The 16,443-nt window shown below is 54.1% G+C and overlaps 1 protein-coding gene across 4 annotated transcripts; it reads left to right on the top strand.

The window, feature by feature from the left end:
* Positions 1 to 987: 987 nt before the first annotated feature.
* Positions 988 to 15,779, top strand: MOB3A (MOB kinase activator 3A). 4 transcript variants are annotated; one of them, XM_040591644.1, is made up of 4 exons: positions 988 to 1,113; positions 11,097 to 11,652; positions 13,501 to 13,703; positions 14,370 to 15,779. In XM_040591644.1, the coding sequence occupies exons 2-4, from the start codon at positions 11,235 to 11,237 to the stop codon at positions 14,397 to 14,399; spliced, it is 651 nt and encodes a 216-aa protein (XP_040447578.1). In that variant the 5' UTR covers positions 988 to 1,113; positions 11,097 to 11,234; the 3' UTR covers positions 14,400 to 15,779. The 4 variants fall into 4 exon arrangements, with proteins under 4 accessions (XP_040447578.1, XP_040447579.1, XP_040447581.1 ...); XM_040591645.1 differs by lacking the exon at positions 988 to 1,113 and adding an exon at positions 6,886 to 7,447; XM_040591647.1 differs by lacking the exon at positions 988 to 1,113 and adding an exon at positions 8,590 to 8,765.
* Positions 15,780 to 16,443: the final 664 nt, after the last annotated feature.

Here is a 16,443-nt window from a genome sequence, read left to right on the forward strand (position 1 = left end):
TATTTTTGGCTTTGTGAATAGTCAGTCCCTTCCACTTTGTATGGACCTGGAAACGTGACGTGGATTTACCACAGTCCTGACTGCTCGTGTCTTTAGGGGAGGTACGAGAAGCTCCTTCCAGAAGCGGCAGAGGAGGTAAGAAATCCTTTCTCACGCCGCTGCCGGGGGTGTGTGTGGGGGTTATCAGCTGGGGACCGTGAATCCTGCCACTGTGCTCTCCCCACGGTGCGTATCGGGGGGTGATTGCATGCCCGCGGTCAGCGGCAGCAGCGCTACGGCACGAAGGACACGAGCAGAAAAGGACCCTGCAGTGAGGGAGACAGCAGTGATGCTGTTCTTCATCTCCTGTTTTAAACCACCTTGGTACTTTTATAGGCACCAACACTGGGATGGCTCCGCACGGCGAAGAACCGGGCAGGCTGGCACGTTTTAGCGCGCCTCTGGAAGGCACCGGGGCAAGGAGTTGGCACTAGATAAAACGTTACGGGGCGGGGGGGGGGGGAATATTCAGGCGATCTCGGTTAAAGCTGCATGAGTTCTGCTGGTTTGGGTCGCAGCTGGGGCTAAAATTTAAGCACTCGGAAGTTTTCAGTGGTGTTGAGATGTCTGGAAAGTGAAGGACAGGAACGAGCTGTTCTGTCTCTTCCTCTGGGCTGGCATCACAGTGTGCGAGGGGAGCACGGTAGCGGTAGTGGGGGGCTTAAGGTTGGAAATAAGGGGGGAGGGGATAAAAGGAAGTAAATGGGCGGGGGGGAGGGTAAAAGGAAACAAAAAAATAAATGGGCGGGTGGGTGGGGTAAAAGGGATATGGGGTAAAAGGAAATAATAAAGGAGAAAAACGAAATAATAAAGGGACATTAAAGGAAATAAGGAGAATAAAAAGAAAAATAAAAGGAAATAGTCGTCTCCCTGGCTGCGGGCCTGGGCCCCGCCGGTGCGGCCCGTCCCCCCGGAGCCGGCGGGCGAGCGGCCCCTTTAAGAGGAAGTAGTGCCGGCCGCCGCGCGCCGAGCGGGGCCACCGCCACGTTCCGCGGGGCGGGCGGGGGGCGGAGTGCTGCGGCCGCACGAGGGGCAACGCTTCCGCGCAGCCACGGGCCAGCGGCGACCGGCCAGGTGCGGGGAGGGGGGGGCTCGGAGGGGAGCGAGGGGGCTCGGAGGAGAAGGGGGGGCTGAGGGGAGCGGGGCGCTCGGAGGGGCCTGTGGAAGGGGCTGCGCGGGGCCTGGCGGGGGGGCTGCCGGGGGAGGCCGCGCTGTCCCTCAGCCGCGGGGTCTCGGGGGGCGGCCGGGCCGGGTCCCCAGCCCAGCGCATCGGCCCGGCCCCGCGGCGGGCAGGGCCCCCCCGGGCGGGGGGTCGCAGCCAGCGGCCTGTTGCGCTGGGCCCCGCCGGCCTCGGCGCTGCTGAAAGAGGCCGGGCGGGACCGGCGCCTCCGCGCAGCCCCAGCGGCGCCCCGGCCCTGAGGCCCCCGGGGGGCCCGGCTCGGCCCGGCTTGGCTTGGCCCAGCTCAGCCTGCCTTGGCTTGGCCTGGGGGGGGACCCGTGCCCGGCCGTGACTCCCCTCAGCAGGGGCCGGGCGGTGGGACCTGCTGGCAGCTCAGAAACGAGTTAAAAAAACAGCGCAGAGAGCGAGGGCTTTGCGGAGTAACTGTGAAGTTACAGCCTTGGATACTCATGTGTTGTATCCCGCCTCTTTTCCCTCATCCTTCTCTACCTGTGCTAATAAACGTTTCTATTTTAGGTGAAGGCATAGTCCTGAAGTTCAAACTCTTCAATCTCTTAAGTGCTTGGGGGGGAATGAGGAATTCCTCAGGTTTTTTCTGATCGTGGTGAGCTGCAGCTCTGCTGTCATGAGGGACAGCTTGTGATGCTTGAAAGCGAACGCTTGCCCTGCTTCTGTCTCTTGCTATGAGCCAGGAATGTTAATCTTACAGTAGCTGCCTCTGCTGTGATCCGCAGCGCAATAATCTTGGCTCCTTCAAAGCAAACTTGCTGTGTGTGAGAAGAACAAAGAGGGAAGGGCGGGAAGCCCTCCTGAGAGGGGAGAGAGGGATTTGAAGTTGTCCAGCCTGCGAGACAGATGCTTGGACAGTCTGTGTCATAGACTTTAGTGCTAGTGAAAAGCAAGATCCCCCTTCTCCTAGTGCTTGGAACTGAAGAGTGGCCACGTTGTCTCGATTCCTACCCTTTCTTTGTTTAAAATCCCTTTCTGGTCTGGAAGTCTTCTGGCAAGCAGCAGGGCACAGGGAGATTTTTGCTAGGAGGTGTGAAATTTCCCCAGCCACCTGTTTATCACAGTCCCCAGGGCTTTGTCCTTGCACTCCGCTTTCTTTCCAGGCTTTAGGCTCGCATCCAGCTCTGTGTTTATCTATTGTAGTTTCTTGGACTGTGTATTCTATATCTTAGATTCACTTTCTGTCTTAGTCATGCTCTTGTGAAGTTGGACAGGAGGGCGAGCCTGTAACCTTTCAAAATTCCCCAGAAAGGGAGGAGTGCTGGGAGTTCATGCCAGCTTGGTGGTGTGGTAGCAAAAACTGGTGTTCTCAGTTTACACTGAGGAGCTGAGCCCAGGTGCCGAGCAGGGAGCTGGTTCTCTGTGCCTGGCTCACCTTTCAGGATCTGGGATGCTCTTTTGGACATGTTACTTGGGGTTGTGCAGTCAACTGTGCTATCATCAGAAATGGAAACGGGCGCTCCTGTCTGCTTGGCTGGGGCTCAGGGAGCTCGAAGCGTACTCAGCATCTTGAGCAAAGTCCTGCTTCATGACTACAACAGTCCTCTGGTGTGGGAGCTGTTTGCCAGATGCTTCCGTGTCCACATTTGGCTCCAACATGGCTCTTCCACTGACGGGATGTGAAGTAGCACCCGAACTGAAATGGTGCAATTTAGTCCCATCTGTAGAGGCTGGACTGTACTGATGTGTGCCGTGTTTTGTAACTCGTGCTTCTCTGTGCATGGGCCAGTGATTGCTATGGCCACGGTGCACAAAGGAAAAATGTTTCCCTTGTCAGCAGCAAAAACTTGTGGGGTCAGAGAAGGGAGATTGCAAAACCTGACCAGATCTGTGCACGGTGTTCAGATTTGGGAAAAGAATTGCCTTCAACTTGTGAGTTTTAATTTCTTATGAGACAGGAAGGTATTTTATGATACTTGAGCCATAAATGCTGCTGTAAGTGGATCCATAACCAGCTTTGCTGGGGGTTTAGCAGCTTATCTTTAGAAATACGTAATATCCAGCTAATGCTTTCAATAAAGAGTGCACCTTAGGCTGCATCTTTATCCTCCCTTTTCCAGATGCCCCTGGGAAGCAGAGTTGTCAGAGACTCCTGTCTTGGTCTGCTACTTGTTTCCCTCTGGAGCTGATCTTGCACCAAAAGTGCTGTTCTGCTTCTGATGAAATGGGAGAATTGTTGCTCCAGGTACCTGAAGCAGCCAGGGAGAGAGGGGAAGAAAAGAGGCAGCAAAGGCCAGAAAAAAACCCACTTTTGCAAGTATATAAAGGCAACACAATCAAAATCCATTGCGCTGCAGCAGCTTTGACTTCCTCCAGCAAAGTCTGGATGAAGTCCCTAGGTGCTTGGCTTTGTTCTCGAGTCAGTTTGAGAAGAGGCAAAAGCAGTGACGCTGCCGGACATTCCCACGTGCTGCCAGGGCAGGGCTGTGCCACAGTGGAATCGTCCTGCTGTGGCTGGCCGTGCTCGGTGCTTGCCCTCGCCGGCTTGGGGGCCGCGGTGCTGGATTTCCCAGGTCCCAGCTGGGTTTGGGTGAATGGCGGCTGTGGCCGCGTGCCTCTGCGCTGGCTCCGAGGGAGCCTGTAGAACAGCAGATGAGCTAGAGCCATCCAAAACATGTTTTAGTTTCAAGCAGGAGCTGAGTCAGGCCCATGGCTGCTCTGAAAGGCACTGTAATTTTTTTCCTTCACCTTAACTGCAGGCTTCTCCTGGGGCTGCTTGTCGGCCCTTTTTGGTTTCTTCCCCCCTTTTTTCCTCTCACTGTGTGGCAGGAGGTCTTATGATGTGGTTAGTCTTGAGGTGACCTCTAGCCCCACATCAGTGGGCTTATTCCTTGCCTGGAGACATGCCGGATTACTGCCGTATCTCCTCATAGAGGGGAAGAGCAGGCCTCGTGGGCATCTGCTTTCAGTGAGAAAAAATACTGCCTTTCTTCTGAAAGCATAACATGAACGTGGGGAGAAGGGGTGTTTGTCGGTGGGATTAGCCCTGCCATGGGAAAGGTTGTCCGTGTGGCCAGCTCGTGCTCCGGCTCAGTCCGTGGGTGAAGGAGCTCATAGCTCCGGCACGTCCTGTGATCTCAAACCCGTAGCCACACTGTTAAAATCATGCCTCTTGCTGTAGTCATTCTGTCAGCCTGAGGCAAAATTCATCTCCCAGCCGCTGTTACCTTTTCCTTGGGTGGAGGCAGATCCCAAAATTAGTGTAGATGAAACTGCTGTTGGCTCAAAAATATCCCTACCCAGTGAGGACAATAATGTGGAGCCTGCAACAGCAGGAAGAAACGTGTAGCTCACAGCCTGGGCTCGATAAATACCTCACTGCCCCTTCCGAGTCCTGCGGTGGGGGGCAAAGCCAGGCTGGGGGACAGCGAAGGGTCTTCCCAAAGAAGCAGGCTGCAAAATACAGCCCTTGACACCTCGAAAAGAGAGGGCCACTCTTAGCACGGCGTCACTGCCTGTGGTTTATCCTAGAAATATTTGTCTGTGCAGTTAACCTGTCTCCTGGAGTCGTGACCCAGCTTGTCAGCTTAATGCAGCGTCTGCAAAGCCTGCAGCAGATTAGCTCTGCCTCCACATGCAGCCGTCATCCCGGCGTGGATGCGTGAGCGCAATCTGTGGAAACCATCCAAAAGAGCTGCAGCTCTGACATTGCAATAGGTACAGATGTCACGTAAGAGGCAAGAAAATTGGCCCTAAATCTGTAAGCTCAGGACTAGCTGTCCCTGCTGTCCTGCAGTCATTTCTAGGCTTTCAAATGAAGATTTTTGAATTACAGCATCTCCTGTCTGAGCTTCCCTTTTCAGGGAAGGGAAAGTAGAAGCATTGATCTTTTACAACAGTTACTTTCTCATGTGGCTTTTCCACCCTCTGTGGAGGTGGGGAGGATGCCTGGAAGGCTTGGGGGGGGTCAACCCATGCTGGAAATTGTCTTCCTGCCTGCAAAGTTTGAAGGCGATCGGGCCCTCCCTCTGCCCAGCCAGAAAGGGTTACCCAGCCCCGTTGGTGCTCACTCCCTCACCTGCCTCCCCCCAGTGTCCACCTGCAGCACCAGCTCCATCACAGGAAACCCATCACGTCCCTCCTGTCACCGCTGTGTGGTCTGGATCTAAATCCTGAGCTCAGAGCAGAGCAGTAAACTGCCAGAGCAGAGCTCCTCCGTCCTGCTCGTGCTGGTTGAGGGGTGTCTCTTGCCGCTGGGTGAGCTGGGCTCTCCGCTCAGTGGGGCGGCGGTTCCATCCGGCAGGAGCAGCAGCAGGCGATGGGCTCTGCCAGGGCGGCCGCGCTCAGATCTGCTGGGGCTCGTAACCCAGCTGTGGCTTAATTTAACTGGGCTCTTCCCTTTATTGTAGAAACTAGCCTGACTTTACAAGTGGTCTGAATGCATAGCTTTTTTAGTGCGGGGGAAGGTAACAAAGCCCAGTATAACTATTTTTAGTCTTTTATTATACTGTTTCCTCCTCTTAAGCATATAGCGATGCAGACACGCTCTGCCTTTGCATGGCTTAGAGGCACGTCCCGCTCCTGAGCAAGCCTCCTTGCAGGAGGTGCTGGAGAGATGCGGTGCCTGTACAGTTCTTTGCTTGGAAATAGCCAAATTGTGCAGCAGATTTAAATTCCGGGGGGTTGGGGGGGTGGCTGGTGACCAGCAGGACTTTCTTAAAATTGACTTTGTGGTGAAATATAAAGGGCTCTTTGTTGGCCTAAACCTTGGGAATTCGACATTTCAAATGTGCGTTTCTGAATGGCTCTGTTAAGTTTGTTGCGAAGGCTGCTGCTCAAGCGGTTTCCAAAAGAAAAATGTGGATATTGTCCCACAGAGCAGCAGAACGAACTCTCTGCTCCATCTTTAACTTTGGAGCAGCTTCAGCTGCCAGGAGCGAGTGTGGAGGGGAAAACAAGGCAAGGCAGTGCGGAGGGTGATGCCGAGCTGCCGCGGAGCTTGCCTTGTGCAGCAGCCTGGAGCCATCTCGCAGGAGGAAAAGACAGAAACACCACGACAGAGCTCGTAGAGGGGAATGATTCACTTTTGGGAAAACATTGGCAGCTCCGCGGGCCGGACTGGGTGCCAGACAGGAAGCCGGCTGACGTGGAAGTGCCGTCTCGCCGGGTTATGAATGGCCAGGCATGCCTGCTGCGGCCGCGCTTGGCCCTCCTCCTCCTCCTCCTCCTCCACCCCGCATGCTCCTCGCGTGCCCTACCCTGGCTGAGGTAAGCGTGGGGACAGACCTTTTGTTTCTCATGTCACAAAACAATTCAAAAGAGCAGTCGAGAGCCTCGGCCCATGAAGGTGAGCTGTCTGGTTGTTGCCAGGCTGGCTCCAGAGGCACAGAAACCAGCTCCAGTCCATCCCTGCTTCCTGTAATTGGTCTGATCCGTATTAAAATCTCTCCTTTGATTGTAGAAAACCAGGATCGTCTTGTACCGAGAAACTGAGCTAGTGCAGAATGGCCGTGGGAAGGTATTTATGAAAGGAGCGGGGGAGAACTATGGAAAAAATGTGCCTGTGCATCCATCTTTGATTTTTAAGTTGTTTTGAAGCCACTTTGCTTCTTAGGCGTGTTCTGTAAATTCGGTTTTTACTTGAAATGCTCAGAGCATCTGATACATTGTGGCTGCTTTATCAAAATGGTTTCGGGGGGGGGGTTGTGTCCTGTACTGGGAACTCTGGCCTGAGTGAGGGCACGGGTGGTCAGGACACTGCACCCGGCTCACTGGGAGGAAGGCGGTGGCTCATTGCTCCCTTCTCCTTTCCGCGGGGACGGGGTGACCAGCACAGGCTTGTCACCAAAGGGCTGCAATTATAAGCAGCCTCAGAAGGAGCTTTCAGCGGACTGGATGTGAAGGCTGAGCAGCAATACCGTATTGGTATCGTCTCGCAGGACAGCGGCGTGGCTTCTCAAAAGGGGAACGAGAGAAATCTATCATTTTGAGAAACGCATTGCTCACTGGGGTTTGCTTAAGGGTTTTCTTACCAGCGAGGCAGCAGGATGTGAGCCGCCCCGGTGCTGGGGTCACTGCGAGGGAAGTGGCCGCGTGTCTGACCCCTCCCCAGCCTGCGGGAGCCTTCGGATTGCAGCCGCGCATGAAACGGGACTTTTTCTACCCCCTCCCCTCCTTTGAAAAAGGAAGCTCTTTGCCTCAGTGCCTACAGGCGCTCGTAGAAGTTGCAGAGACGGGCTGAGCCGTTGCAAGGATAATCTGCCAAGGCTAGAAACGCAGGTAGGAGCTTGCTGACGTGCTGGCTTGCTTGATTTTTTGTTTTTCCCCCCTCCTAGCTGTTGTGTAGCCCCTGCAGGGTGTTAGTGGCGGGGGAGCACTGGGTGTTGCTCAGGGCAGATGCTGGCGGAGCAGTCAGGGGGCTACGGGAAGAGGCTCTCAAGCTGTTCTGGCTCTGCAGAGCGGGCAGCGTTGGGCGGCAGCCGCTTGCTCCTGGGAAACCTTGGGACGGCTGCGGCAGGCTGCGAGGGGGGGCACTTCCCAGGTGTTTTGGAGGAGGTGATCATCTCTTCTTTCTTCATCCCTGCTCTGAGCTGCGTGTAGAAGTAACCAAGGGACGGGGAAGCGACCGCCTGGGCTACCTCTACCCAGAGCCCGGGATTAGAGCAAGGCAGCGCTGCAGGAGCTGCCGTCGCCGCTGAGGGGAGGGGAACAGCCCTGCACCGGGCTCCGCCAGCAGAAATCCGTGTGAGGACTGGAGCTGCGAGAGCGGGGAGGAAGGGGAGAAAAGGAGCTTTGGGGAAGGGAGAGCCAGGCCTTGACGCCCCTGGCTGGGCAGGCAAGTTGTCTCCTTAACCGGCGTAATTCCGAGCCGCGCCCCTCGTGTCCTTGGGAGTAGCGGGGAAGCCGAAGGTCTGTTTGTGCTCCAGCCAGCCTGCCACAGCGTGGGGCTTTCTGCGGCGGCTGTGTGATCTCGCAGGGGTGGCCAAGGTCCTCTCGGAGCACCAGTGACGTACGCTGTAATCTTGGCTGGCTGGAAAGGAGGAGTAAACAAAATGTACTGCAGGTTTGTTTGCGGAGGATTATGCTGTTTTTCTTCATCTTTGAAGCTTGCAAATACAATTCAGGTGCTTTGCGTGTCCCATATCCTGAGCGTTCCTAACCTTTCCTTTCTCTTCCCTGCAAAGGCAGTGTCGTAGCCCTGCCCGAGCTGTGACTCCTGCCTGTGGAAGTAGGTGTTGTATGTGTGATACCATCTTCAAGCAATGTCAGGGATGCTTTTGGGTTTTGTGCCTTTTTTTTTTTCTTTTCTTTTTTTTTCTTAACTTCTCCTAGAGCTAAGTGTTTCTTTTAGGTCAAAGACTGTAATTAAATAGGCTGCATCCTTTTGAAGTCTTAGCTACTCATTTTGCTAATGCCTTCAGACAGGTGCTGAGTCGTCTGAGAGACAATTGGTGCCACGTTGAGCTCCCCAGGTCTCATGCATGATGTCTCCTTAGGAAGAGGAAGTTGTTTGTAGGATGAACACCGCCTTGGTACCCAATAAACCATATCAAAAATCTCTCCGCCCCGCTCAGAGGACAATTTCTTCTGGTAAATGGTTGGTGTTTGCTTCTTGGTGTGCGTGGCCAAGCCCCAGGGATGTTTGGGGTTTTCCCTGTGGTTTTACCCCATCCTCTGCAGCCTGCACCCTCGCCCAGCAGGAGGGACAGTGCCCGCCTGCCGTGGGGGCCAGCATGGTGTGTGGGGGCCAGCACAGGTGCCATCAGACAGATCTGATGGCAAATAAGCACGAACAAAGTTGCACCGTGCTGAGGATGCTGCTGTTCCTCCGGGGAGCTCTGTGGAGGGCGATGCTCGTGCGTCTTTACAGCTTGTTTGTTTGAAAGGACGTTTCTCCATCTGCAGCATAGGGAAATCGTGGCATGCAAGTGCTTCTTGGGGAGTGATTTCCTGCTGGAAATAGCTGCAGATCAGCACCTGCTGTCCACATTGTTGGTTCCTTGGAGGCTCATCCTGCTTTGGCTCCGCCGTGGCACCGCGGCAGGGTGGGTGCAGCCTGCGAGGGCTCCTGCCTGGGCGCTGTGCCGCAGGATGTGGTGGGGCTGTGACACAGCACACCAACCACGCTGCCGGCTTGCGCTCAGATGTTCCTCCGCGCTGTTTGCTACTTCCTCTAACCACGTCTGTGGTGTGATCAAACGCCTCCTAAGGACACGTTTTTTTGGGGGGGTCTTCTTTCTCTTCGTTTTTATGTCTTCTTAATTGACTCTCACACAGTAGCGTAGGGGGTCACAGCAGCTGTTCTGGCAGTAGTGTGCGCAGCAAAAGTGTGCGTGCGGTGAATTCACCTTGCAGCCCAGAGTGGATCTTGCTGAGCCCCATTAAAATGCTTTTTCAGTTTCTCCCAGCCTATGTCGTGGCCCAGGTTGCAACAGGAGTTTGGATCTCTCGGCTCCTGCACAGCAGAGGTTACTGAACCCGTTCCCGCAGGAAGAGCAGCGCTAGGAAACGTTGAGCCTGTTCTTGGCAGGGCCAACTGAAGTGGTTTGGGTTTTTTTCCTTGCTGTAATTAAATAAGAAAACAAGAAGCCTTAGTTTAAATCTTTTTAATCTTTCTCCAGAGAAGAAATGCTGATTAGCACTATGCAGCATCTGTTAGAGATGGGCTGAATTGCAGCAAAGGTAGTCTTGACCTTGAATTTGGGATTTTCATGCCAGCATTTTGAGGTTGCCATTTACCTGTTGGAACAACGCTATGGCTTCATATAAATTTAAGTGATTTCTGCTAGGTGAAAGGGATTTGTTTCCTTGCTTACAGCATTATGGAAGCTCTTTATTTGCAAGGTTGGGTAAGGCATCAGCTTTAGTTAATTTCTGATGCCGTATTTATTTCTCTGTCCGGCACGTGTAAAATAATATTTTTGGTACACATAGCTTTCTGCCTTAAGCTTCCATCAAAGAGCAGCTTGACACAAATTATACGAGGGGATGGATGTGGGAACAAAGGAGGTATAATTAGCTACAGATAAACAGAACTGTGTTTCTCGTCAGCATCCTTTCAGATCTGAACTTGTGTCTCACCCTCTTGGAGCTAATTCTTCTCAGACTGGAAGAGGAAGGCAAGCTTTCGCTGGTCTTCCAGCTTTCAGCCAGCCTTCAGCTTGAAGTGAGCTAAATTGAAATGAAAAATATGTTTATGGTCTGTCTGCACCTGCAGATGAGGCTGTGGCTGCTCTGAGAGCTGCTGTTATTTCAGGATAATTCTCTTTTCTGGTTGCCTGAGCTGCGACGACTTCTTCTTTTTTCTTGTTCCCCTCTGCCCTTTTGTGTCCTGTCTTTAGCACCGCAGCAGCGCATGCGGCTTCTGCTCGAACAGCTGTTTTGTTGGAGTATGTCTGGCAACAGAGCTGAGCTGCGTTGTAGGTTGGTGTGACCTTACCTTTTAGGTAGGCTTGTTTCCAAAGCGACGGGGGGGAAGCATAGGTGAAAAATCTGGTCCAGGTAAAAGCCAGCGTGTTTTACCCTTTTTAACTATGTGGTGTGTCGGAGGTGAGTACGTGGTGGTGTTTCTCCTTATTTCTGTGGCTTTTCGGGTCTCTCGGTGTGGTGTCAGGGTGGGTGGCCGCCATCTCCCACAGAGGGCACAGCTCTTCCCCGTGGGGCCAGGTCCCTCGCCCCCACGCTGAGCTGTAGGGAGACCTGGCAGGGGTGACTTCCTTCAGCCCAGGTCACTTCTGGCAGCCGAGCCGCCGCAAGCTGGGCTGGAAAGGGAAGGGGGAGGAAAGAAAACTGGCGCTGGCTTCCCCCCCCTCCTCAGATCTGGGGCGAGGGCCCAGATGGTATCCCAGATCTCTTCCTACGGGATTTAGACAAGGTTTCCTGTTGAGAGAGCTGCTCCTAATCGCTGCCCTTCTGTGCTGTGTTGCAGATCAGGACCAGATGAGTAGAAGGAGGTTTCTGTGAAGATCAGAGTCACCCCAGCCGTGCCCTGGGAAGCGGCCCAGCAGTGCTGCATCTCCAGCTGTCATCGCTACAGACCTGGAAAAGAAAAAAGAAGAGAAGAAAAATGTCCCATGCTTTAAAGCAAGTGTTCAATAAAGACAAAACCTTCCGGCCCAAGCGCAAGTTTGAGCCAGGGACTCAGCGGTTTGAATTGCACAAGAAGGCTCAAGCCTCGCTCAACGCTGGCTTGGACTTGAAAGTTGCCGTCCAGCTGCCGCCGGGAGAGGAGCAGAACGACTGGGTGGCCGTGCACGTGGTGGACTTCTTCAACCGCATCAACCTGATCTACGGCACCATCAGTGACTATTGCACGGAGCAGTCCTGCCCCGTCATGTCAGGGGGACCCAAGTACGAGTATCGATGGCAGGATGAGCACAAGTACCGCAAACCCACAGCCCTCTCTGCTCCCCAGTACATGAACCTCCTGATGGACTGGATTGAGGTACAGATCAACAACGAGGACATCTTTCCCACTAATGTTGGTGAGTTCAGTTCCAGGTGTGGCTGGGGAGAGGGAGGCTGGTGCAGAGCCTTCTCCTTGGAGGCCTCGGGTCCCATTTCTGTTCCAGGAGATGCTGTTGCACAGGTCACCCGTGTAGCAGAGCTGTTTCCTTTTGTGCCGCTCAGAGGCTGGCAGCATAGTAAGCTCTTCCGAGCACCTGAGAAACTTCAGAGCTCTTCTGGAGTGCTAGAATACCCAGAGCTGTGCCAGATCCCGTTTGGAATCATGGATATCTCGAGGAAAGCCAGGCTGAGCCTAGGCAGTGAAGACAAGAGGCTCCTCTTAGAAAAGCCAGTCCCTGACATGACTCTTGAGTAGTTCATGCTTGAAGGACAGCTCTTGTAGAGCTGATTGCTAGCTTGGGTTCAACACGCGTGCTCTGCGTCGGCCTGGTGATGGTGGCCACGTTTCCATAATTAGCCTCTTTGTTATTACAGGCTGGTGTTAGCTGACTCTGCCCTTTCTAGCTCAACGCTTCCTGGCGTGCACTCGGCTGTTTGTTGCAGCTGGGTGGGATGCTGACATGTGCATGGAGGGAGGGGCAGCGTTTCATCTATTGCCAGGGTGATGGAAATGAGAATTTGGCCTAAGACTCCTAAATCTGCATATCCAAACCCAGCTTTGTGTACTGGCTTTGGGACAAAGATCGTTGGGGTTTTTGTTTATTTTGTGTACAATAAGATGTGAGAGCTCAGTATCTAAAGCATTAGGTATATATGATTGATCCCATTCAGAGCTCCCATCTTCTGGGATGCAAAAGACAAGATGCAGCAGAGCTCCCTCCCTCCTGCCCCGGCATTAATCCCGTCGAAGCTCTGATGGGATGCGGTTGGCCCCTCTTTAGGACACATCTGCCACCTCTGCCACACGAGCATTCGCAGGGCTCCTCCACCCATGCCAACATGCTGCTTAAACCTGGTGCTGAGCAGGCAGAGGTGGGGAGCAGGGTCATAAGCAGCCAGTTCTTCAGACAGCTGAAACACTAAAATCCTCCCCGCTCGTTCCTCCTGTCGCCCAAATGACTGCTGCGTTGCCTTTAGCTGGGACTCTTCTGCGAGACTCTCTGGGGACTGTAAGCAGGGTGTTTGTTCTGTTCAGGGAGGCAAGACAAGTTTCCGACAGCAGGAGGGTTGTGGTTTGGGTTTTTTTATTTTTTTGATTGATACTGTTTTCAGCTCGGCTTTTACCAGATTCCTCACCCTTTACGCCGACTGAAATGCTGCAGTTCTCGCAGAGCGCTGGAAGGGTTTAACTAATCCTCGTTCCTCCAGAAACAACCTGTGTGAACTTTAAACTGTGGTGTTCTGCTGGGATGGCTGGTTGGCCAGACTGCTCTGCTGCAGGGCCCCAGCTAAACAAATCCCAAAGAACTGATGCCTTTAAAGAGGACCTTACCATATTTAATTTTTAACCAAAGAGCTAAGGACACATCCAAGTAAGAGATAACTGTGGGGAGTTAACAGCACTGCCTCTTCTTTTGGGAACTTTTTTGGTTGTATCTATTCTTTTGCGCTGTTTATATAAACACACCAAATGGGAGTAGAAGAAAGCTCTATCGGGCTGAAACAGCTGCTGGGAATCTTCAAGGCTGGTCTCTTGCTTTCAGTTGCTAGTGGCAATCGATTGCATGCAGCATACTGTCACTTAAGAAATTTGTGCTTCAAAAAATCTGATCCAAAGAGAAAGGAAAAAGGAGGGAGGAACTGGAAATTACCGGGGACAGAAGCCCTTTTGTCTCAGTCTGTCCGTTTTATCAATGTATTTTAGCCCCCAAGGAACCAGTTTTAACTTGGCTGAAAGTTTCTCGTGGTCGTGCCTTCCCTCCCAGGTACTCCCTTCCCCAAGAACTTCCTTCCGGTGGTGAAGAAGATTCTCTCCCGGCTCTTCCGGGTCTTTGTCCATGTCTACATCCACCATTTTGACCGGATCACCCAGATGGGGTCGGAAGCCCACGTGAACACCTGCTACAAGCACTTTTACTACTTTGTGAAAGAGTTTAATCTCATAGACACCAAGGAGCTGGAACCACTGGTGAGTGTCTGGGTGGGCTCAGGGTACACGTTGGTCTGTCAGGATCCGCAGCCAGCACAGAAGGGGTGGGCTGGGGGCAGAGGTCTCTGGTACCTTCTCAAAGCAGGTTGCCCGAATTCAGTCCATCGGTTGGCGTTGCAGTTTGACCGTCAGGAAACTGGGAGTCAGGATGTGCAGGCACAGCTGGGGAGGGGCACTGGGCGCTGGCTGGGGGTAGGTGGCTTGTCCTCCAGCAGCCTCTCGCGTCTCCAGCAGCCGGCTTGCCTTGTTGGTGTGCTCTGCCTGAGCCTGGCACTGTCGGCCATCCAGGACATGGATGGCCAACCCCCCCGTGCCTCCTTCCCGTGCTGAAAAGCGAGGGCAACGCCACTGCCGTTGCACGGAGCCTGGAGAACGTGACCTGTTAGGCCTGGGAGGTGGTGATGGTGTTCCCGGTGCCATAAGCAGCAGAGCGGACTTGCAGAGCTGCTGGGAGGTGGAAAGGTGTCCTGTGGTGCCTGGGAATGGGAGTGGTGGGGGGAACAGGGACCTGCCGAAACGGGAGCTCTTAGTAGCAGTGTCACCGCCTGCCCGAAAAGGGTATTGATGACTAAACAACAAAGGTGAGGCTTTTTTCATCCACACCCTCACCTGGCAATCCCCTTGTCTTTTCTGTCCCTTTGACAGAAGGAAATGACCTCCCGGATGTGCCACTGAGATCAGACCCTCCTGCTCCCACCTCGGCATCTCTTCCGAGGACTCCGAGTCCCACTCCTGTACTGGAGACGTGATTCAGGGGGAGAACAGAGACGTTTTGTTAAAGAAATCTATATATTTTTAATGAGTTTCAAGGTAAAACTGTGATATCGCAGGAATATTTTTTTAAAGATGCTCTAGATAAACTAGTTTTTTATAGTAATTTCTATAAAAAAAAAGAAAATATTTTGGGCCACTTGGTGGAAATGCTTGCTCTTTGAGGAGGGAAAAGCCATGTACCGCTTCTTCCCCGTGCCCTCACTGCAGCAGCACCGAGTGAGCCGAGCCAGATGCTTCAGCTAGAGCCATGTCGTGTAGCTGGTGCTGCCATGGACGCGGTACTGCCCTCCAGGCACCCATCTCCCACCCAGGAAGGGAGGTTACATGGGGACTGGGGAAGAAATGCTGGTGTACGTGGATCCCCTGGGGTGCTGGTTGGTTCCAGCACCTCTTCCACTGGCTGTGAGTCCAGTTTTTGGACAGAGCTGCTTTTGTGCTCACCCTCCCTTGGCATCCTGTCCCCAAAGCTTGGCCCTCCTTGCATTCTCTCTGAAAGAAGCTGGACCTGGGTTCCTTTCATGGCTAGGCCAGTGCTGCCACTGCTAACGGAGTCTGCGGGAGCGCGGCTGTTGTGAATCTGCTCACACCAGCCCCCAGCTGAGCTTCTCCCCACGCGCAGCCCCTCTGCGGCTCTGGATGCGCCATCCCCACGGGGGACAGGGATCTGCGCCGGCAGCGTCAGGCCCAGCAGACCTGTGCTCGGTGGGAATGATGCAGGGAAGGCACTGGGACACACGTGGGGAAGTCGTCTTCCCGAACACCTGCACTTCCCCATCTCCTGGCGGTACGGTGGCCCTGCCGAGAAGGACCTGGGCTGCTTGCCCTCCCTGCAGCCTCGCTTACTGGCGGCGTGTGGACCATTTTCTGCTTCCCATTAGGGTACAGAGCCTTCTGCCTCTTACCGAGCAGCACGTCCCCGCTCAGCTGCACACATCTTGTAATCAAAGTCTGGTGTGCAGCCAGAGCCCGCTGGCCCTGCCTGCTGCTTGCACAAGCAGCTCCACTGCGTGACGAGAGCGTTGCGGTGCCCCTGAGGTAGGTAGATAGGTCTACCTAGGGTCTGGGGGGAGTGGGGGAGCAGGGCTGATGGTAAGAGAAAAGGTTTCCATGACCAGTGACCAAACTACCACTAACCACTTCTTCCTTACAGAGTTTTTCTGTGTCCTGGAATCTCTGTACATACGTGACTCTCGTTTCTTGTACTATCGTTAGGACACTCATACAAATACCACTATAGTTCTCTGAAATGGAACCAATAAATTATGTTGTATTTACACAGCACGCTCCGATTGCTAAATGTCTCGTGATTACACATTCGTCAGAGCCTTTCTATCAGCAAAATAAACACGGTGTGTTTGGACTCCTCGGGAAGCGTGTGCTGGAGAGCTGTTTCCTACAGTTGCTAAAAGCCGTTGGGTGTGTGCTCCTGGTTCGACTGCCGCAAGGTTTGATTCCTCCTGCTCTCGAGGTGCCAGGCCTGGGCTGCTGCGAGCCCCACGCTGGCTCCCAGGGCTGTGGGGCAGAGCAGGCGGGCGCTGGAGCTCAGCCAGCAGGCTGAGGTTGTCCTGACTTGTCTCTGCGATGTCCCTGTACCCGAGGGCTGAGCTGTTCTGCCAGCTCTGAAACCTGGCTGGCTGTGGGCAGGGAGGTGGATTCAGGCTCGCCAGCACCGACGGGCTCTTTGCTGCCACCGACAGCCGTGGGCACAGAGGCTGGTGGGCCACGTTGGCCAAAGCGCTGCGCTGATGATCTGCACGTTATTTTCCTGCTGGGGGGGAGTAAGGGGCTCTGCAGCCGGAGCTCCTGCCGCTACCTGAGCTGGCTGTGCCCTCCCTGCAGCACCAGGTCCTGCCCGCTCCCCCTGCCTGCCGCCGGTGCTGAGCCCTCCCGAGCACCCTCCGGCCCCTCTCCCAGGGTTTTGTGGGTGCAGCTCAGCTGGAGCTGC

This window comes from Falco naumanni, chromosome 4 (genome assembly GCF_017639655.2).
Source record: "Falco naumanni isolate bFalNau1 chromosome 4, bFalNau1.pat, whole genome shotgun sequence".
NCBI lineage: Eukaryota > Metazoa > Chordata > Aves > Falconiformes > Falconidae > Falco > Falco naumanni.

Coding starts and splice junctions, on each gene's coding strand:
- MOB3A (XM_040591644.1), top strand. CDS start 11,235: ATGTCCCATGCTTTAAAGCAAGTGTTCAATAAAGACAAAACCTTCCGG. Junction 11,653..13,500: donor CATCTTTCCCACTAATGTTG/GTGAGTTCAGTT, acceptor CTTCCCTCCCAG/GTACTCCCTTCCCCAAGAAC. Junction 13,704..14,369: donor CCAAGGAGCTGGAACCACTG/GTGAGTGTCTGG, acceptor TCCCTTTGACAG/AAGGAAATGACCTCCCGGAT.